Source organism: Enhydra lutris, unplaced genomic scaffold, assembly GCF_002288905.1.
Source record: "Enhydra lutris kenyoni isolate GAN:26980312 unplaced genomic scaffold, ASM228890v2 scaffoldscaffold24, whole genome shotgun sequence".
Taxonomy (NCBI): Eukaryota; Metazoa; Chordata; class Mammalia; order Carnivora; family Mustelidae; genus Enhydra; species Enhydra lutris.
The window spans coordinates 20,281,260-20,303,479 of record NW_019154108.1 but is presented as its reverse complement, the minus strand read 5'-3'; the positions used below and the strand labels follow the sequence as shown (position 1 = coordinate 20,303,479).

The 22,220-nt window shown below is 43.3% G+C and overlaps 1 protein-coding gene across 1 annotated transcript in view; it reads right to left on the bottom strand.

The window, feature by feature from the left end:
- Window positions 1-22,220, bottom strand: part of LOC111150732 (chromosome unknown C1orf21 homolog) — a 230,330-nt gene that overhangs the window by 148,175 nt on the left and 59,935 nt on the right. Inside the window, exon 2 of the mRNA XM_022508299.1 lies at window positions 3,385-3,602. Within this exon, the coding sequence (XP_022364007.1) occupies window positions 3,385-3,478 (94 nt within the window). The 5' untranslated portion in view covers window positions 3,479-3,602. The remainder of the gene's footprint in view (window positions 1-3,384; window positions 3,603-22,220) is intronic.

Here is a 22,220-nt window from a genome sequence, read left to right as displayed (position 1 = left end):
GAGCCCCACTGAGTGCCCAGCTAAGTGTCGCCACCTGGTTGAGCCAAGGCAAAAACAGCAGAGGAACCCCAGGCACCCACAGAATTGTGATAAATGATAAACCAGTGCTTGTTTCAAGCTACTAAGAGTGGAGTTCTTTGTCATGAGGTAACATGTTACAAAACAATGGGTGACAAAGATATCAGGTGAGTAAAAGTGAGCCAGATCTGCTAGTCACCTGGGACCATCTGTGATCATACTGGGATTCTGTACACTTGCTCTGCTTGCAAACTAAAATTTAAGTGGAAAAACACAGATAGGAACTTATCGTGTCATATACATACTCTAGCATTTAGTAACACTAGGATAAAGGCACTGATGTTCAGTCTGCCCTCTTGACAATTTTAACCCCAGAGCCCTGTGGGACTATCAAAACCATCTCCTTTGCCCAGTTCAAGAAGCTCTCTCCCTCCTTGTTCTGCTGTCTCTAACACCATGCCACAAACCCACCAATGTTTATGTCAGAAAGAATAACAAGATGATGGATGCTGAAGTGAATAAAACGTCCGTGTAAGTACTGGGAGGTGAAAAAATGCTCAGACTGCATGAACTGAACGGAGCCACACAGACAGCAATGACTGGGGAGGCCAGGGGTGCAGTGAATTGTGAGCCTCGATTCTCGACCCTTCCCTGCATCCACACCCTCGTCACAAATGCACCGCGTTCAGATGGGTTTCTCTGACTCTTGTCTTTGAGCCATTTGTGTGACTTGAGTTGACCAGTAAAATGTGGGTGCACGTGACACTGGGCCAGCTGTAAGCCCAAGGTTAAGAGGCATCTTGTGTACTACTTGCACTTTTACCCTTCTGCAAAAGAAGAGCATGCCCCCCTTTCCCCTTCCACAGCTCACTGGTCCCAGGAGGAAGATGAGAGAGACATGGAGCAGAGCCACTCCAGCTGACTCACCAACTCGTGATCAAGAAAGACATGCTCATTGTTGAACACCGCTGAGATCTTAAGGTTGTCTGATACCCAGCGATAGGTGACTAATGGAAAAGTCCTTTATTAGACGCCAACATTTGCCAAATACACATCATACTTTAGAATAATAGAAAGTCTCCTCGCCTATTAAAACTGAAACCGAATTACCAACTGGACGGTTAGGTGTTATCACTGCGAGGCAGAATATAAGGGCAATATGCTGACTATGGTTTTTGCTCTTACAGTCTATCTTTCTAAAGACTGTAATTTGGTATTCAAAGTTCTCTATAATTTAACCCTTAGTTTTCTAGCCAATTCTCTCCCACTTAAATTTTATATTCCATTCCAACTGGATTATTTATAATTCTCAAGTAAGTCTCACATCACCTCTAGCCTTTCTTCACCCAGTTCCTTCCTGCACCCTTCATTTAACAAGTTTAGATTCTTTTGGTCCTTTTAAGGCCAGGTTTAGAGGTCACCTCTAGAAATCTACTCTGATCCCGCCTTTTAAGGCAGTCTCTCCATCCCCTTGACTCTTACCACGATGTATGTCTTTTCCTCTCCTGGTACATGGCTTATTTTGCCTCGTAACATTTCCTCATCCTCTTAGGAAGTCCTAGAAAGGGAGGTTTACGTATCATTTACCTCTGCACCCCACCCCCCATGGCATTTAGCAAAAGGTCTCGGCCTATCCTGTACAGGCCACTCAATACTCTTTTGCACTGAAGAATGAGTGACCGATGGGAGGCAGCAGGGTGCCAGGCATCGACACTGAGAGAAGCAACATGGACCCTGGAGTCAGAGCGACCTGAGTCTGTGGCTTCGTAGCTGGGCAACTTGGGACCAGTTAGTCTCTCTGTGCTTCAGCTTCCAAATATGTAAAACTGGGATGACACATCTTTCACAGGATTGTTGTGAAAAATCCACCATGAAAATGAGCGTATAAATGCTTTGGCATGTTTGACATATGGTGGCAGCTCCATTAATGGTAGCTCTTGTTACAAAAAAATGACAAAGAATATCACGTAGAAGCTAATGTGAACAAATGCTTGATACTAGATTATGTTCTCTTAATAGTTAAGTGTTTGAGGGTGACGGAATGATGCTCATCCAATTAACTGTTTTCCCAGGAACTGGTCTCAGTGATCTGAGTCAAGTTTTAGTTAAACGCTCCCACGCTACTCTTCCCCACTGTTCTGAATTTTCTAGGCAGTCGCCACCAGAAGCAAATTTGTTCCAAGCAACACATACATTTCCTTGAAACGACACAACACAAAGTCCTCCTCCCATATACACTAGCCTACTTTTAGCAGAGCAGCAACCTTCCCACGGTACCCTAATTCTTCACCAGGGACCGGCACAACCATCAGGAGGGACCGAAATGCCATAGAGTGACTTGCCAGTGGCTGAACACAGGAGTACCGTGCATGGGTCCAGTCGTGGGTTATGACAAAGTAATTCAGCCAAACTCCTATGCCTGCCTTCCTAACTGGAATTTTGTACTAACCCACAGCCATGTGGCACCAGAACAATCGCGGATCTTCTAAGGAACAAACGCATCACCAGGCACACTGAGAAGCCTGGAAATGGCCAGGCCATTGACGTTCAGGAGTGAACAGGGCTTGGTGTGCTCTCCAGGGCGGGCTCAGCAGTTCCTGGACTGAGGGGACCACTGTTATCTCAACCCACTAACTGCGGCCTCAGGGAAGACAGACTCGGTGTCACAGGTTTCCTGAAGAAAATTTTGGGGTTTTACGTGAAACATCCTGAGAATTATACGCTGCCTTGCTTTTTATTTTGTAATTCTCTGGGAGCCAAAGAAAATATATCTGCCACCCAGACATGGCCATGGGTTGGCAGGTTGTGACCTTTGCATGAGATATTCTACACTTGATCTTAGCCAAAAGGCCGAGAAGCGATGCACGAGATATTCTAAAGTCACTTTGATTCATCACAGAACAGTTAAAAGACAATTATTAAATTCATTGTATTTGTATTTTTTAATCTGAAAAAAATGCACATGAGAAGTCCCATAAAGAGTAACTAGGAGCCCGAAGAAACACCTCACTCTCTCGTTTACAAATCCTCACTCACTGCACTTTTGGACGACTGTGTTTTCGGTCGTACAGAGCTCCCTGTGCGCACAGGACTCCCTGTGGCTGCTGTCCTATGTACCCATCCAGTTACTTAAAGCTTGACTTCAATGTTAGTTTCCGTATAAAACCTCCATAATGCTCCTCAGAATCCTCTATGTATAAATTACTACAGAAACTGCCCCACGTAAAAGATCTGCCGTGATTTCTAGCCACATCTCATCAGCCCTTTACCAGCACCACCCCCCACCCCCAAACACTACAAGTATTCGCTCTGGAAAAGGTGAAGGCCCGGGTCAGCAGGTCAAGGGTCAAGTTCAACGGCACTCACCGCCAAACACATCTCCGTTCTGGTAGTTCTTCCCTTTCTGGGCTTCCTCTTCATTTTGAACAGTGGCAACATGCTTGGCAGAGGCACAGCCCATAGTCTCATTCGGTCAGCTTCAGCCGGGCTGAACTGCAAATCATCTCTACAGACACGGGGACATTTTTTTTCTTTAAACACAAAGAAAATCCACCTTCCTGCTGAGTCGGTCAGGATGTGCGCACCTGCAAGAGCAGAAAGCTGGATCAGAACGAGGGTGGCAAAAGCCTGTGTCTCAGTGTCCCCTGCTGTGTGATCGGCAATGCATGAGCAGTCCTGCCTGACCCCGGCGCATGGGGAGGGGGTAACTGGTGCTGAGGAGGAAAGGCAACACAGCCCCCTTTCGTCTGAAAGTCACTCAGAAATCAAGACCAGAAGGCATGGCCCCTGCAGAACACATGGCTGAACTCCTTGAGGAGATAACAGAAACATATGTATTTGTTTATTCAAATAAATATTGGGGCACTACTCCTTATTACACAAAAAGTGCATGTATGTTTGCTAATGCTCTGGAATCTCAAAAACCTTCAGAGTAAGGAAAAGTACATTCATGAGATCCACCCAGCTCAGGAAACTGGTGGGAAAAATTCTCCATCTTCCCCTTCCTTCCTTGCAAGCCAGCTCTTTTCAGATCCTCAATTTTTTTCCAGGACGAAGCAGCCTTCCTCCACAGGCTGAAATATGGGCTAATTTATATATTTCTAGTGGGTTCTGGAAGGAACTCCGTATTTTATTTTACCTGAGGTGACAGTGTTTTGGAAGATGAAGGAAGGCAATGGGGGCAAGAATTCAAACTTATTTTGTCCATTCTCCGAGTAGCTAGCTGAGTGCTTTAAGGATTGAGAAGATGTGGGAAGATCGAGAAAAGAAAAGGCAATTGCCCACCTCTTACCGGAGGCTCTGTCCCTCTACTGGACCACTAATAAAGACTGAAAGAATTTATGGATAAACCACAATGGAGATAGTCTTAAAGTTTACGTAAGTAAATATACTTTCCCCACTCCACCCAAGGTCACTGCTCAGATTCTCAGGGTTTCCTCTGTATTATTTTATTCTTTCATTCTTTTCCAGCCATTCCAATCTTGTAGACCACTTATGCCAGTCACACAGATGTCTGCTTGGATACCCACCCATTCCTTCATCTCCATCCATCCCACTGTAGCTCAGGCCCCACCGCTTTACACCCAAGCAGAGCAAAAAAAGCATCAGGCCATGCACCCAACGCGGATGAGCACCTGCATCCCCTACAGCCCTCTCCCCTTTATGAACAACTGATGGTTTTCTCAGCCTCAGGAACAGGGCTCTAGAAACTGAAACGCAGCTGCAGGCCTCCTTCCTAGGGCACCGGCGTCCTAGGGCACCAATGGACAGAGAAATCTAATCACTTAAGCCATAAAATCTCAGCTAAGGGAATTTTTCAAATTCACTGAATACTGAAAGGTAATTCCAAATCAATCTCAAAAACAAACTTAGATACAAAGGTAATGATCTTCAATGAAGCCAAGCAAATGCAAATTGCAGTATCGACTCTGCGGGTATAACATTAGTCCTGTCTTTCTGTAGTTCTTCATACTATCTTCTAGCATTGGTTCATAACTGGGAGGATAGGATTAGGGTTAGTTGATCAAGTTTTACAAAAAAGGAAGATTTTTTTTTTAATTCCCCAGACAGTTGATGTTTATAGTTTTTCTACATGATTGAGTAACCTCTTGTTAACACATTTTCATATTTGTAAAGCTAGCTGGAGCGTGTGCGCGTGCGCACACACGCACACCCCCCACATTTAGCAGTAATGTGTTTAAAGCTAGAGTATTTTGATCTGATGGTCTATTCATACCAGTCTGTATAGCTCAGGGGCCTGATGGGGGCAATGTGCATGCGGGAGACATTTTTAAAAAATCTACACAATGATGTGAAGGAGGGCCATGATAGAGGTTTCACAGGAATATGGCAATGCAGAATTTAAAAAAAAGAGAGAGAGAGAGAGAGAGAGAAGAAATTATGACTGGGCAAAGACAGGAGCTAAAAGAGGAAGTAGTATTTTGTAGAGACTTAGCAGCCCAGTAAGGCTCAAATGGCAGTAGCATCATCTAGACCTATGGAAGCGCCTGAGTGAAGACATTAGAATCTGGAAGGGTGGGCGTGGGAGTGTGCGCCCCTGAGTCCAGACTCACCCTCGCTGGGTGAGATGAGGTGGGAGTGGGTCAGGGAAGGGGGCTGCGTGGCTGATGCTTTGCGAAGGGCCTTATCCAACTTCAAGATAAGGACGTCTCTCTGGTGCGAAGCTGGGCACACTTGGAGAGATATTAAACTAGCAGTGCAGAAATCCATTCTGTTGACCTATCACAGATTTTGAAGAAACATCACTGACATATGGGACAAGAAGAATGAGAGAGGGAATTCAATTCCAAAGGCAGAAGAAGGGGAAAATTCCTCTCCAACCAAGAAGCTGCTGGGGCTCGTGGCCACCGCCCCACCGAGCCAGCACTTTCTCGGGGGCTGACCTCCCTCAGTCTCCCTCCAGCATCACCACCTAAGGGAACAGGTGTAGGCCCAGCACAAATTCCTCAGTTTTCAAAAAGGATTGTGGGCAAACAAGCTCACGAGTCCACAGGAGAACAAGCTGAAGTGAGGGGGGAAACCTTCCCATTGCCACCTCTTCAAAACAAAGTAAGAACAGGAAGGAGAATGGGAAACCCTAACAGAATCCCTGAAGGACAGGGGAGATCCAAAGGGACCTGACAACTGTCCTCTCTGGGAGTCCCCCTCGCTTTCCTTGTCCTCATTCCAAATTTCTGTTTACCACCTCATAGGCTACCCAAGAAGTTCATGTAAGGATCTAACATGTGAATTATCCTTTGCTACCCCCTGAAAAGCATTGTGTGGCTTCTTCTGTGTTTTTAAGAGTCGTGTTTTTATCAAAAAGTCTTACTTGAATTTAAAAAGGTGAAATCACACGAGAATCAGACCGCAGCAGGCTAACAAACATAAAACGTGTTTAAGAATACCTTTTGGAAGGACTTCTCTGCTATTCAGGCACGGAGGTGAGGGGCATGTTAATAAGCAGATTAGACATGATTTACATCCAATTCAAGTGATGACTCATGAAGCTTCCATTTAATTATATTTTTTAAAAGGCACGCGTGGTCGGTATGAGTTCTCTCTGAATCCTAACCAGGTCGCAATTTTGTTTTCGAAACACACACCCTCTGTATTTTACAGCAGTAATTTAATGAGTGGTGTTTTCAAGTTTTACGTCATCAGAAATATATTTTAATATTTTGCCTTTGGGCGGGGGTGGGGGGGTGCACACTGCAGAGGGGAGAGGGAGACAGAGAATCTTAAGCAAGCTCCATTGCCCAGCGTGGAGCTGGACACAGGGCTCAATCTCACGGCCCCGTGATCATGACCTGGGCGGAAATCAAGAGTCAGATGCTTCACCAAATGAGCCACCCGGGTGCCCCAATATTTTGCCCATTTTGAAGGTTATAATTATGAAGTCATCTAAGAGGCAGAAGATCTCTAATTCATAAAGTTAACCATGGATCAGTAGGGAAAGCTCTTTACTATGTCACCTGGATCCTACACATAAGCAATCGTCCAATCATTCATTCATTTTATCAACAAATACCTACTAAAAACTACTAGGCGTCTGGCAAGCATGGGTTATACACAAGATCCAGTTTTGCTCCCTATCCCCACAGAACACGAACATTTGCAGAGCAGCGACCACAGTGGTGGTACAGCTACCACAGGTCAAGTCCAGGGAAAGAGGTGAGCTCATCCCAGGGGCACCAGATTCAGCCTTGAGGGAGGGAATGTCAAGAGACATCACGCTTGGGGCCTGAGCACAGCTGACGAATCATCACGAAAACACCCTGCATGGCCCCTTTCATAGCCTGATGTGATGTCATGGTTTCATTTCTCCTGAACATCCTCCCACTTTGACCTCGGTCCCACCGAGACCTCAAACCGAGCAGACCCTCAGAAATGTCCCCCTAGTGGCCACAGTAATCTCTCCTAAATGCTTCCCTCTGGTTTGTATTATCTCTCACAGAAACCCTAGCATTTTTTTTTTAAGCTTCTATTTTCTCGTTGGCTTTGCTCAGCTTTTCTCTGCCAAGCCCTATACCCTCTATGCACGCCCCTTCCTGAAACCACAGCACTTAGAGAGGTGAGTCTGACGGTGCCCACAAACATGCCGAGACCACAGAGCTGGGAGGAGCTGAGTCTCGTTTTCCCATATTGTTATTAACAGCAGCTATTTTTGAAGTCAGATCGCAGTGTGAGAATTAAGCTCAAGTATCTCTTTGATGTTTGATAGAATTTTCTAATAATACCAAGTCCCACTGAGGACAGTTTCTAAAAACTAAATAAACGACATGACAGGATCATCAGGCATCTCTAAAAACATGGGATCCAATTAATTGCCCATGGCTTTGTGCAGAAGTCTTCCCAAACAGTTGAATGGGTATGTTATCCTGTACCATGAGATGAGAAGTTCCAATGTCTATCCGCAATGCTATGAGCTAACTGACTTTAGACCATCCTTTTTTTTTTTTTTTTTTTTTTGAGATTTCGGTTTTTTTTCATTTGCGAGAGACAGAGAGCATGCGCACGCACACACACACAAGCAGAGGGAGAGGGAGAAGCAGGCTCCCCACTGAGCAGGGATACCGATGCGGGACTTATTCCTGAGACTCCAGGATCATGACCTGAGCCTAATGCAGTTGCTTAACCCACTGAGCCACCCAAGTGCCCCTAGGGCCATCTTCATAGAATATTTTCCTGCTTTTGATAAAATACATTAGAAAATTTGCAAATCCTATTCAAAAATTTAAAAAGGACTAAAACATTTGTTACCACGCGTGCATGTTTATTATTCCTTACACTATGCCTCAAGGCTCTTTAGGTAATGCTTTAAGTATCACTAGGGGAATTACTGTTAGAGAACACTCCACATTGGAACACTAGAAAGTTCTTTTCTATGCACAACTAAGCCCATTACCTTTCTGTGAATACCTCTTACATACACGTGAAACATTTGTCTTTTTATAAGAAAAGATTATGGATTATTATGGATTTTCCCTTTTTTTTCCCTGTGCCAGTGATTTCTCTTCATTTGTATTTTATTGTTTTCAGCTTTAACTGAGGCACAATTGATAAAGCTGCCATACACTGTGAGTGTGTAAGCTCCATAATGATGGTCTGATACACGCATACACTGTGAGTGTGTAAGCTCCACAATGATGGTCTGATACACGCATACACTGTGAGTGTGTAAGCTCCATAACGATGATCTGATACACGCATACACTGTGAGTGTGTAAGCTCCATAACAATGGTCTGATACACGTGTACACTGTGAATGGGATCCCACGGTCAGGTTAATTAACACATCCAGCAACTCTCCTATTTATCTTTTTCTCTTTCTCTCCTTCCTTCCTTTGGCAAGAACTCTTAACTTCTACTCTCTTAGCAACTTGCAGTTATAAAATACATGCCAATCAACTACAGTCACCATGTTACATGTTAGATTCTAGACTGTATTCATCTTAGAACTAGAAGTTTGTATCCTTCTACCAACCTCTCCTCATTTCTCCCACCCCCCCGACCCCAGTCCGTGGCAACCGGCATTATACTGTTTCTGAGTTTGACTTATTTTATTTTTAGATCACACAGATAAGTGATACCATGCAGTATTTGCCTTTCTCTTACTTCACTTAGCATAATGCTCTCTAGTTCATTGGTGTTGTCGCAAATGGCGGATCTCTTTCTTTTTTTAAGGCTGACATTCCAGTGTGAGAGAGAGAGAGAGAGAGAGAGAGTGAGTGAGTGTGTGTGTGTGTGTGTGTGTGTGTGACATTTTCTTGATCCATTCATCCACGGGTGGACACTTGGGTTGTTTCCATACCTGGACTATTACAAACAACGCTGCAGTGAACACGGGAGTGCAGACATCTCTTGGAGATAGTGATTTTGTTCCCTTTGAATATATATCCACAAGTGGGATTGCTGATGACCTTTCTCTTTACCTAAGTTTTTTTAAACTGGAAGCACAGTTTCATCAGAAAACCTATTTTTACAAAATTAGGAAGGAAAGAAATACACAAATTTTGTTTTGAGAAAGATCATAGAGATATCTGACCTTTTTTTAAAAGAGGAAAAACATGGGAAAACATTTCTATTGACATAATAGTATGGATAATTTCACTTTCCACCAATCAGTTCTGGTCTTTTTCATTTTGGATGAAAAAGCCAAAAATACTGTAGACAGTTTCCTTGTCAGGAAAGACATTTACCAAAAAAAAAAAAAAAAAAAAAAAAAAGAATTCAAAGTGATAAGCTCCATAAAGAAATCCTAAACCAGAAAGAACATGCATGTACCACATGCAGCTTAGAGGACTGGAGAGAAATCAAATTCTGATTGAAATGGGTATACAGAGAGCTATGAAGTCAGCAGTTAAGAAAAGGATACAGCCACATTATTAATAGATCAGGAGCAAAATGCCCCCTTTTTCCCTCTGATTAAAAAGGGAAATCAAGACAAGGCAACATCTAAAAACTCCTTTCTTTTATTAAAGGAAGAGCCAACATCTAAGCGTCAAAAAGAAAAAATATATATATAAATAACTAATCAGTCTGTTTGCCCATCTGCTCTGCTTTGCTATAATGAGTGTTAATACAGCAACCCACTGGGGGGAAGGGGGGGCGCAGGGAGGAGAAGAAAGACAGCCTAAAAGTGATTTCTAATCTTGAAGCTTTGGTATCCTTGGGCTTCTGTTAACACTATCTCACATTTCATGGTGAATGTTGAAAGTAATACATATAGAGATGTCACATTTGACATGAGGGTTATCTGGGAAAGTCAAGTCTTCTTCTTATCAGTAATTGCTGGCATCACAGAAGATAATTTATTCCTCACCTCACACTCATTTGGTGGCATGACAATCAACAATATGCTATTAACCCCAAGAAACAGGAATTTTGGCATCTACTTTCTTTACTGGAAAACTCTCAAATATTCCACAAATAACTGCACACAGGTGTCTCTCGGAAACGTTAACAATCATTAAGTCCTGTGCAAGATGATTTACTTCTGCAGGATTTTGGCAATGAGGTGCGGGGACAAGGAGGCATGGCGGCAAGGGCACCACATGGGATGGAGAATCCCAGCTCTGGTCTCAGTCATCACACACATGCCTGCCTCCGTACCAAGGCTGGGCTGCACCTCTTCGAGCCTCTCTCCTTGGTTCTATTATCGACCTGAACGTATGTCCAAGGGATGCTGAGCATGAAACGGCCATTTACAAAAAGACCATTTGTTTTGTTTTCATCTAGATTCAGTTTACTTACAAACTTTGCTTTTAAAACTTACCCAGTTAGGATATCCTTGCAGGTCTAAAACCCTCAACATTCTGAGAAGCCCTATGAAGTCTGTGGATTATTCCCAATGATGTTTGGGCCTGAGGGTGCTGATTTCAATTGTTTATAAAGTGGAAAGATGAACAAAGCTTAGCTCTCCTATTTCCTCTTCTCTATCGTGCCTTTAATGAATAAAAATAAATTTTAAAAATGTTTCTTGTAGGGAACAGTTTTAAAAAGCCTGTAGAATAATTGTTCTTTAGCTAGAGATTTAAGAGTTTGGTGCCTTTATCCTATACCTGAAAACTCCATTCTCATGTCACCTGTATGTACTTTCACAGTTCGTGCATGGCTGACACTATTTCTGGGAAGGCAAGAGAAGAAAACAGCAGATCCTGATTAGTCACCCACCCAAACCATGGTAAACCTATGCAGAATTACGGTATTTCTAGACTTGCTCCCCAGTGATCAAGGCCAATGGAAGACATTCCAGGACTTGGGAGTTCTGGTTTTTCCTTGCATTTCCAAGACTCAGAATACTAAGGGTACATGCAGGAAGTTGTCAGCCGGTGTCCCTGGGAGATCTTCTATACCAGGTTACCCGGGAGTGGGATCGCAACAGCTGTGCTGCTGGTTCACCATGTCACTTGAACCAAATCTGTGTGATTTCCTTGTCAGTATCCTAAGAATAACAATAACAGCTCCCTCTCTTTTTTTGGATTGTTCTGGAAATCTAGGTAGATAACGAAATGCTTGGAAAAGCACTTAAAAATGCAAGGTAATATTTTTCTTTGCATACTTTGCTATGCCAGGTGCAGGACATTACTTTTCAGGAGCCCTGGGTGGAATCAGTTTCCCAGAGGGTTCCCAGAGATAGCCCCAGAGAAGTAAGAGAAAACAGATGGTAAGGGAAAGATTAAAAAAAGAAGAAGAAGAAAGTGAAAGTAGAATAAGCACAAATTACTAAAGAAGCACAATTTGATTTTATTCTAAATCGGTAAGTCATGCTCCTTCTTGAATGGTCAATGTAGAACATCCTAGGTGATGTGCATGTTGAAATATATTATGAAGAACGGAGAGGATTCCTGCCCTTGGAGGGCAAGCATTCAGAAAGGGCTAATGACCAGAAACGTAATTAAATAAAATGAAATTCCAATACCTAATGCATGTTGCCGGAGAAGAAAGGATCAGAGATGTTCTTGAAATTCACAGGATGTTTCATCTAATTTTTTTTTTAAAGATTTTATCTATTTATTTGACAGACAGAGATCACAAGTAGGCAGAGAGGCAGGCAGAGAGAAAGAAGGAAGCAGGCTCCATGGCGAGCAGAGAGCCCGATGCGGGGCTCGATCTCAGGACCCTGAGATCACGACCTGAGCTGAAGGCAGAGGCTTAAACCACTAAGCCACCCAGGCACCCCTCATCTAATTTAACTAGTGCCGTCTCAGCTTTATTTTATGCAACAAAGGATGTAGGAACATCAGTAGAATACACTACTCTTAGCAGACCCTTGGTAAGCATTTACTGATGAGGACGACAGTGGAACAGATGTCATGCCAGTTTTGAGCCGTTGATCCTTTTTAACACCATAAACTACCACAGAACCGCAGCCGGATTAATCCCCGGGAAATGTGAACGTTATTCTCATGGTGCCGAGGGGGCAAGAGGTGAGCGTCGCTGATCCCAGTCTGACGTGCGCGCTGGGAAAGCACGTGTCGTGTTTTTATCCCTGAATTAGGAAGCGTCAGCTTTCACACGAGCCAAGCATGTTTCTCATTTTTTATTCGATGCCATCTCTAAAAATGCCGACGCAGCACAGCTCAGCCTGGTCACTGGGGTAGGTAAAAGGACATAGGACCGAGAAACGCAAAAGATGGGAATTATCTAAACTAACCATTAGCAGCAAATGGGAGAATTATTTAACAACGAAAGAGCCTGCTTGTATTTTCTTAGAGCAGTTTAGCACTAATACTTAAGTATGGATATATTTAATATCTTCAGAATTATAAATACTTTTGACAAAGTAATGTGGTAACACTCTGAAAAGTGTTGAATACTAGAAGTTGAAAGACAGTGTTTCCCTCAAAAATCTAAACAAACATCCCTCTTCTCTCCCAAAATAGCCTCTTTCCTCCCTTTCCCCCCCACTTCCTGCTAAAATAAATGAAATCATCCCTGAGAAACTGGTGCCAACTCTGGCCTAAGAGCTCTCTCTCCCTGGGCTCAGACTCAGGCCACAGTACCCCAGGTCTGAGAAGTTAGCAATGACCCAGTGGTTGAGGAAACCCTCCTCTCCCAACTGGGTAGAGAGCTGCAGACTGAAATGAGCATCGCCAAGGGAAAGCCTTGGCTACCTGAAATTCGGCCTTCTAGAACCTTCTAGTTCTATCCAGAACAGCTCAAGATTTGGAAGTGCCCTGAAAACTTAGAGAGAGCACACAGATAAAACCTCTTTATTGGTAAAGGACTTAGTGTTTCTCTCTCTCTCCAATTTCTTCATGCACACATATACCCACCACAAAAGTTGTAGAGATGCAAAGACAATACCCAATATTCTGTAATTTAGTGAGGGAAAGGCGTTGTGTGGCTTTAGGCAAGTTATTTACTTCACACTGCCGTGGATGCTCATTTATAAGATGGGGTAAAAGTGCATGAATTAGGACAACACCTGACAATTAGTAAACAATTGATCATGTGATTCTTACTGTCATTATCGTTACTACCATCATTATTACTTAATGGGATGGTGATGAACTTTAAAAAGAAAGGAAGAGAAGCAAAAAAGACTAGAAAGGAGAAATGGGAAGAGATGAGGGGTTAACAGAGACAACTCGGGAGTTCTTAGGAACTGCACCAAGGATAAAGCAGACAGACCCAGGGAACAAAGAACCAAGAGACAGCAGTGTCATGGCAGGAGAGGCTTGTGGTGTGTGAGCAGTGTCTGCAAAGGGAGCCCAGAGCAGTGCCCATGTCTCTGCCAGGTTGGAGGTGGGGAGGGAGGTCAGCTTTCGTGTGGGACATCCTGGGGCTCTGAAGGCCAAGGCCGCTGTGTGCAGACAGACTGAAGGTCAGTGAGCTCTCCCAAGCTTGGCCTCAGCCTTGGTGATGTGCAGCTCTCATCTTGCTGCTGTTAAGTGTTTATGTGTCTATCTCCTTCACCAGGCCGATTTCCAAGGTCACAACCATGACCTTGGAATCATTCCTTTCTATAGTCCCTTTGATACAGATCCAGCACACAGAAGGTCTGCGATAGATGTTGAACTAGTGAATTCTCTTAGAAATCTCTTTTCACAAAGAGATGTCCAAGGCTTTTAAGGAAGGGAGTTCTCCTAAGTCCCAGCCCTAGGTCATCTGCATGGATGGTGGCTTTTCAGTACATCATAAGAACTACAGTTAAAGAAACTCATCTGAGCCATCGTGGACAACTTAAAACTATGTTCAGTATATAGTTCCTTAAAAAGACAGGAAGGGAGTAATATATATTATACTAGTATGATGGAATTTTGAAAGCTTTTGGCACTTGTATGGTTGGCCCTGATCTGCCTTGGAAAACTATGTTATTTATTTATTTCAACAATCATTTCTGGGGAACTTGTTTAGTTCTCAGCATTCCACTAGGAACTAGAGATTCCAAAATGGATAAGTCACCCAGACCTTGATGCGCATTTTTTGGAGTTAGAGTCTGGAGATGTTTAGCAGCGTTTCGAAAACTCATCTGTCGGGAAAACCAAAGTATTTTTGTTTTTTGCTGAAATTTAAATCTTTGATTAAATCCATGACAAAGAACTATTTAAGAACTGATATCCTTATACGGCTAAAAAATTAAAGTTATAAATATCATTTTCAGGTGGCATAAATCCATGCCCCTTTAACCTACCAAGTTTCGTTTTGTTTTGTTTTTTAAAAAGGGCACATTGGTTCTCATACTGCTCTCAAGCAACGCACAAGACTTTGGGGAACTTTGATTTTGCAGAGCTTGGCCAAAAACACATTCTGCACAATTATCTCCTTTAAAGAAAACAAAAAGTAAGAAGCTGAAAGACTAGACCCAGAGGGCACAGCAAAGTCAGCTAAGTAATGACCACTTCTCCCTAATGTCCCAGCAGAGGCCCTTTCCTGCCCCTCCTGAGTTCACTCAGGACTCTACGCTAAATGTACCTACCACCGTCTCTGCGACACGTAGCAGCCTTTCAGTCGTGAAATGAAAAAGGGAGGGCAGGAAGCTCTTCCCTGGCTTTGATGCCCATCTGCAGCCACTAAATAGCCATAAAAGAACAGGTAGGGTGATAGGCTATGAGCTATTATGACCTCGTAAATGTTACCAAAATTTGCAGTCTACTCTGTAATAATTATTTTAAATCAGCCTAATGTTCCCCCTTTGAAGTAGCCTAATTAGTGAACGTGGTGTTCTTCCCTACTTGTCCAGCAAATTGTACTTAGAGCAAGAGACCAGAGTGACATACACTCGGCTGGAGAGGAAAATCAGAGTACAAGCAACAGGACTGGGGCCCGCCCACAGAGGACTGCAGCTGAACATCAAGACATACCAGCCAGTACTCCTTGGCATTAACACTCTCCAACAGATGCATGTTCAGTTCCAGCTGGACACATGGAAGTTTCAAGTCTTCATGTGGACAGAGAACTGGGATTTGTAGATCACTTTTTGGACTCAGCCTCTAAACCTCTCCCTTACTCATCAGGCTTTTCTAGGCCCTATCGTTTGTTTGGTTTTTGCTTTTTTTGAGAAAGAACTCAAAGGCAATGTCCAGTGGACATCAGGGTGGTACTAGCAGTTTTCAAAGCATCGGAACATGATTAAAATTTTTAGTAAAAAACTGTACTTCTCGTAAATTAATAATTATCCCATTAATTTTCTATAATAAAGAGAAATTAATCTTCTTAATGGACTGATTTCTGATAGGTCCTTGCTTTGTTTCAAAATCCTCCAGAACTCATTAATGCCTTGGGAATAAGGCCCAAAACACCTAGACTTCCAAGCTACACATACTCTCAGGGACCACTGAGGTCAAGGTCCCTAGATTTACAAATGAGAAAACTGAAGGGCGAGGTTCCCCCAATGGGACCAGACTTGTTGACCCACTGTCGGTCGTCTCTTTCTACTGCTCCAAGGTTATGGGCATCCTCTTCATCACACCAGGTGGGTCTCATAGACCTCTCCCCCCGCCCCAATATTCTGCTCACATACCCACCTCTCTATATCTGTTTCAGCCTTAACTTTTCTAGGAAGATTTCACACTGTTCCATGACTTCCTTCCATTTTCTCTTTCCTAAATCTTACTTCTAGAGTAAATTATTTGGTGTTTTTTAGACGTCTCTCTCCCTGAAAAGACACTAAGTGCTCTGTGGGCAGAAACCATCTCCTGCATTGTCTCCCCCACCATTGGCAGGGTGGGGGAATGCACTGCTAGGCGGACAGTACGAACACAATAAACCTTAAAAATGACAAGCAGCGAGCTATCTTTGTCTTCCCACCTCTGCACCTGTTATCCTCTGGGCTAGAAAACTTCTTCCTTACCTTTGCCTAATTTCTGGTCTTTGTGAGCTGTCCCTTCCAAAAGGTCCCAGTGCATGTGATAATTCCCCTTCATGGCACCCATCACAGTGCAGGACAGTCTCCATTCCTCACCGCCTAACGCTTCCACAGGCATACTCCTCATGAGACACAGATTATGCTTCTAGCTCCCTAGTGTATCCCCAGCTTCGCACAGTGCTTAGTTCAAAACACGTGCACAGCAAATAAATAATAAATGAAAATATCCAGAAGGAAGTTTAAACTCCTCTTCATGGAAATCAAGGGTTTCTATAGGTACCTTGCTCTAGCCAGTCAAGTCTCCAGCTACTATGTCTAATCCTAGCTACCTCTGGTCATCATCTCACCTCAGATAGGAAGCCCTCCTCATTAATCTCTGCCTGGAATTTGAATTCTACCTGTCTTTAAGGTATAGAAGAAGTCTTGTCACCTCTAAGAAACCTTTCCCCCAGCCACACAGGTCTTCCCCTTCTGTAGGCGCATCAGCAGGCGTGCACATGACCATTCATCACCTACCCATGCTGGGACATGTCCACATCAGCATTCCGTCTCAGACCAGCTTAGACTATGGGAGCTCCCCCCGCCCCCAAGAGGCAGCATTGAACTCTCTCACTCAGGAAAGAATCACATCCACGGCTTTGGGACATCTCCTGTGCCGTTGTTTTACACTGTTAACTTTCGTGCATTTTTGTCTTGGCCATCCTAATTCATTTTTAACCTTTTCAATGCTTTCAATGTCTGATCCTGTGCAAGTCTTGGCACAAAACAGAAGGTTAACAAATATTTGTTACCTGACATGTTGGCTAGAAAACAAAAGTGTGCAGGATGAGAGAACTATAGAAGTTCTAAAAAAAAATAATAACTTTTGCCCAAAGTGCTGTTGAACACTTCTGATTATTAGAGGCTGTTTTAAAAGGTCAAATGTTGGTAGTATAATTATGCCATAATTTGGTAAAATTACTCTGAATAAAGGTTATTTTTAAATAGAAACTTTTGTCTATATGATAAAAAATTACAAATAGAAAAGGAAATTTTAAGGGGAAAAAAAAAAGGAAAAGAAAGAACAACATATACCCAAGACTGCCACTCCCACTTCTACCCCTCAATCAGGAGGGTTGGCTGTGGCATCCACAACTGAATCAGTCGACTTTCATTACAGAGTCTAGGTCATGACTGAGTTCACATAATGGCTCCATAAAGGCTGGCCCAACTGTTCTGTGAACATGAGCAAAATAATTCTCCCAATGTGGCAGGGGTAGGAGAGGGGAATCAATCGTGTTCCTAATTTGCCATAAACATTTCCTTATAATTATTGTTTGATGTACTGTGTCTAACTATTTCGTTTTATTTATTTTGCATCTCACCATACTCTCCCCCAAAATACAGCTGCTTTCAACCATAAATAACCATTTTTAGAACATAAACGCTATGTTCAGGGTTCAGTAATTCAGGGTTCAGTAACTTAGCAACCGAATGTCAAGATCCCCTAATCTATACCCTCAAGTGCCCAACATCCACATACCCCCAAGACATGGGCCTGCAAACTGCTGTTCAAATCAGGTTTGGCTAATCCCAAGTCAATACTGACCAGCACAGGAAATAAAACAAAACCCCTTTTGCTGGGCTCCAAAAGCCCGGGGTCGGGGAATAGATCATTAGAGACTAGTGGCCACAAAGCTGCTGACTGGGATCTGGCCCTGGGAAAATCCAAATTGGCCAGCAGCTATAAACTTCTACAACCAACACCCAACATGTTTTATATATCAAAACGCATTCTTAGTAGAAATAAACAAACCAGGAACATGCAGTCAGAGGAAGACAACAAGAGGGAGGAAGGCCTCTTAGATGTCTTGCTTTAATGAATTAATTAATGAGAATTGAATCCTCATCTCCAAGATGTATCACAGGAAATAAAATGAAGACGCATGTCCTCCTCCCTCTTATTTAATAGTTTGGTTTTGTCATCAAATCCATCTCGTTAATGGGCCTACGCTTCTAGGGGCATCTGCAGTGAAGGGGCCCTCATTTCTTAAAAAAAATATACAAACTTGACTGGTTTTTCTTCCCTACCCCGTGGTGAAGGTCATGATATAGGAAAGCGGCGTAACAATGTGTTTTTTAAAATCAACCATCCCAGCAGTGGCAAAAATAAATGACATGTGGAGGTTGTTTATTTGTATGTCAAAGAGAAAGCAAAATTCTCTACAGGGTGACATAATCATTTGTTTTCCCCAATGAAGCAAACAAATCAAATAGAAATAAAACAGGAGCCGCCCTTCATCATTCATGGTGGAATGAGTTCTTGCTAGATTAACCATTCTCCTTCCTTGTTAGAGTCACTCCAAAAACAAAACCAGATAGATGTACAATGACATCAGCAAAACAGCCAACGAGCATCAATCTACAAGACAGGAAATGCAGCAGCCAGACTTGCATTCTTTTTAAACATTAGCTGACTCCTGGCTGATGGCTCTGGCTCTGTTGTGCAGGAAACAGGCTCACCCATAGGATGCAATGATCAGGACGATTTATCAGAAGCAGTGCCTGAGGACAGAGACGCAAACTGGCTACTCCAGATCAGATGGCTGCCTAGGTAGTAAGCTTAAGATCGAAAATCTGAGACTCGCTGCTCCAGTGAGAAGTACCCAAGGGTACTTCTCTCCCCTCTGACTCAACCAGCCATTACCGGAAGCTGGATACCAACAACATTCTGTCAAGAAGATCCAAGACAGAGTGTATATGGCATTGGGGAGTCCTGGCCACTGGCATGAGGACAGTCCGTTGAATGGACAAGACCACCACACTGCATCCGAGGAACAAGCCCGTTCAAGCCATGGCGGATGGGGACTCTGAGGTCCTAAGCAAAAGGTCCGGCCAATAGAATGGGTGACATGGGTGCTCCTGGGTCACAGGAGTGGGGCGAGGTGCTCGTCCTGAAAAACGCCGCCTATGGCAGTGATGTTCAGGAGGGCAGGCATGCAAGCAGCAGCATTTTCTGTGAAGAAACGGGGAATCCCAGGTAAATGGAGACACGAGGGACAAAAGGAAGGACACTGGTCCTCAATGCCAGTGATGGAGGGCTATGGAACCCAGGCCCCCTGCTGGCATCACAGATGCAACACAACTGATTTTACACACCCCTTTACCATTTGCACAGCCTTGCCCCCAAATATTGATCTGCCAGGGTCTTCACTAGCGTCTTAGAAGGCACCGCTAATGCAGCTCTAGATGCCCATAAAGCTACACCAGATCTAGGGTGCCCCCTGCGTGTGGGGAAGGAAGGAAGGGCTACCGCTAGGAAAGGGGGTGGTCACCCCATTTGATTTCCCTCACCTGAGAGTAACAGAGGTTTTAGTGAACAACAAAATCAGTAAGAGTATCAGAGCTTATTCGATGGTATTTATAACATCTCTGACCTTAGTACGTCTTGCTGCACACGCACAGCTCAGTTTCTACCCAATGTCTATTGAAGCTGCATTTTATTTGCAATGGAAACATCTGCAAAGGGATCCTGTTTCTCCTGGTAGCAATTGTTTGAACAAGCAGAATGATGGCTGGGATTTGGGGACTCACGGAGTGACTTTCTCCCACCGCTTGCTAATCCCCCCCACTTCTGATCGATTTCTATCCCTACCTACCGACATGATTTTGAATTAAATTTGTGCCTTGGATGTCTAAAGAAAAGCCGTGATGGTTTCCAGTCTACCACAGAGGAAATCTGTCTTTCTGTCAGGGCGCCCACTTGGCGCTGTGCTCTCCTATTGCTTCCGGGAAGGGGACTGTGCGGAGAGACCCCCGTGTGGAAAAGTCCTGAAGAACAAAAAGAGCTGAAGAGAAAAGGGGTGTGAGGAAAAGACACGCTGGGCAGCTGTGGGAAGCTGAGGAAACTGGAAGCAGACAAAGGAAAAGTGAAAGAAAGAAGAAGGAAGAGAGAAGGGAATGGGTACAAAAGTTTACAGGAATGCTGTCCTTGCCAGAGCAACTCAACCTCTACACTCTGCTCAAAAGTGTCAGGTTTCTAGGAAGGCTTTGGTGGTTCCTGCCCCCCACCCACAAGTGTGCTTTCAGCTCTGCACTGCATCCTCTCAGCCTCCTATGTTTGTCTCTGGAACGAGACCATGAGCGACAAATGCATGGACTCTTACTCACTTCAAAAAAAAACTCCATCCCCAGCTCCCAGCACTGGCTGATGCACAGAGGATGTTCGACAAGTGTTTGCCAAGTAACATGAATCTTAAAAATGGAGAAGGTGTTAATAAAGGATACCAGCTGTAAAAATCCTAGGGCAGCTTCGGGATCTTAAACCCATATGCAGCACAACACACAGTCATAAAATCCTTTTATAAGAAAGGAAAGACATTCAGTCACTGAGAAATGAACGGGAAAAGCTGCAGGCAGTTCCTTCCCATATTCCACAAGGCCAAGTGAGGTGCCTTCATAACTGACATCGATTCCTTAAGGATGCAGACTTCAGAGTTTTTGCTCTTTGACCTAAAAGCACTCGGGCAAACCTTAAAAGAGTCTGATTTACCCTTCACCTTCTCCAGGAACGATTTTTATTTTGGGAAAAAATAGCCCAAATCTGTTAACGTGATGAACTTCCTGAATGTCAAGGGTATTTACCAAATAAATTACTCCCCAGACCACTTTGTAATCTACTCCTCTTGGGAGGATGGTAGAAGCTGACGCTTTATGAGCTTAGGACCTGGAAAAATCTCCGTAATGTTCTCCAGAAAGGGGTCAAGATGCAGAAACAAAGTACTTCATGACAAACAGCACAATTCAACATGCATAGAAGGTAGTTAAATACTGTTTAAGTAAATACAAATGTTATTAAGATTCTAGGCTTTCAAAACAAAACAAAACATACATTTAACTTTATTCAGGGAATGGGAAAACCTTTGATAGAATTACCTCTAAAACAGAGAGACTTCATAAAAGTACAAATACCACTCTGATTCCTATTTATTTAAATTTGCTGCAAATTCATTTAAGCAAGAGCTAATTTCTCAGTCTTTCCGAAGTTGCAGCATTCTATCATTTTGTCTCCTGGCACAAACTGTAATGCATATAAACTCTGAATTAGTGTAAGTTTGATTCTTTCAAAATTATTTTTATAGCATGTATTTAGAAATGAATAAATGAATGAATTTATTATGAGAAAATTTCTAATCTTTTGTGATAACTGGCAAAAAGCCAGATTGTTGTAAAAGCCAGAGTTAGTCTAAATAAATGAAGATGTTAAATTGAAATACTTCTGGAGTTGTTTCAAATTATAGCAGAGTCAAGGGGTGCCAGGGTGGCTCAGGTCATGATCCCAGGGTCCTCATCAGGCTCCCTGCTCAGTGGGAAGCTGCTTCTCACTCTCCCTCTGCCTGCCGCTCTGCCTATTTGCGATCCCTCTCTCTTTCTCTCTCTGCCAAATAAATAAATAAAATCTTTAAAAAAAATTATAGCAGAGTCAAAACCATATCCATTTACCATTCAGTACATATGTGCCAAGCATAATATATCGTTACGGCTTCAAATAGTCTAGACCTCGCAGTCTGTATGTTATAACTCCTTTATATATATGTTAATTCCTTTTATCTGTTTCCTCAATGGGACCCAACAGAGATGAATGAATGACTAGGAGATTGCGACAAACCTTTTCCCCCTAACAATCTTATCAATCAATCTTCTATCAAAATTCCTGAAGAGAAGCAAATATTAGAAGAAAGACGAAAGGGCAGACACCACTGGAATAATCTGTACACACCACAGAACAGTAATACTTCCTCTACTGGGATCAGTTATACCAGGCTTCAAAAACCTCAGCCCCCAGCGAAGGTTCCATAAAGGCCGCTCCACTAGAGGGGCAGAGGGGGCAGTTAAAAGAACGTAGGCT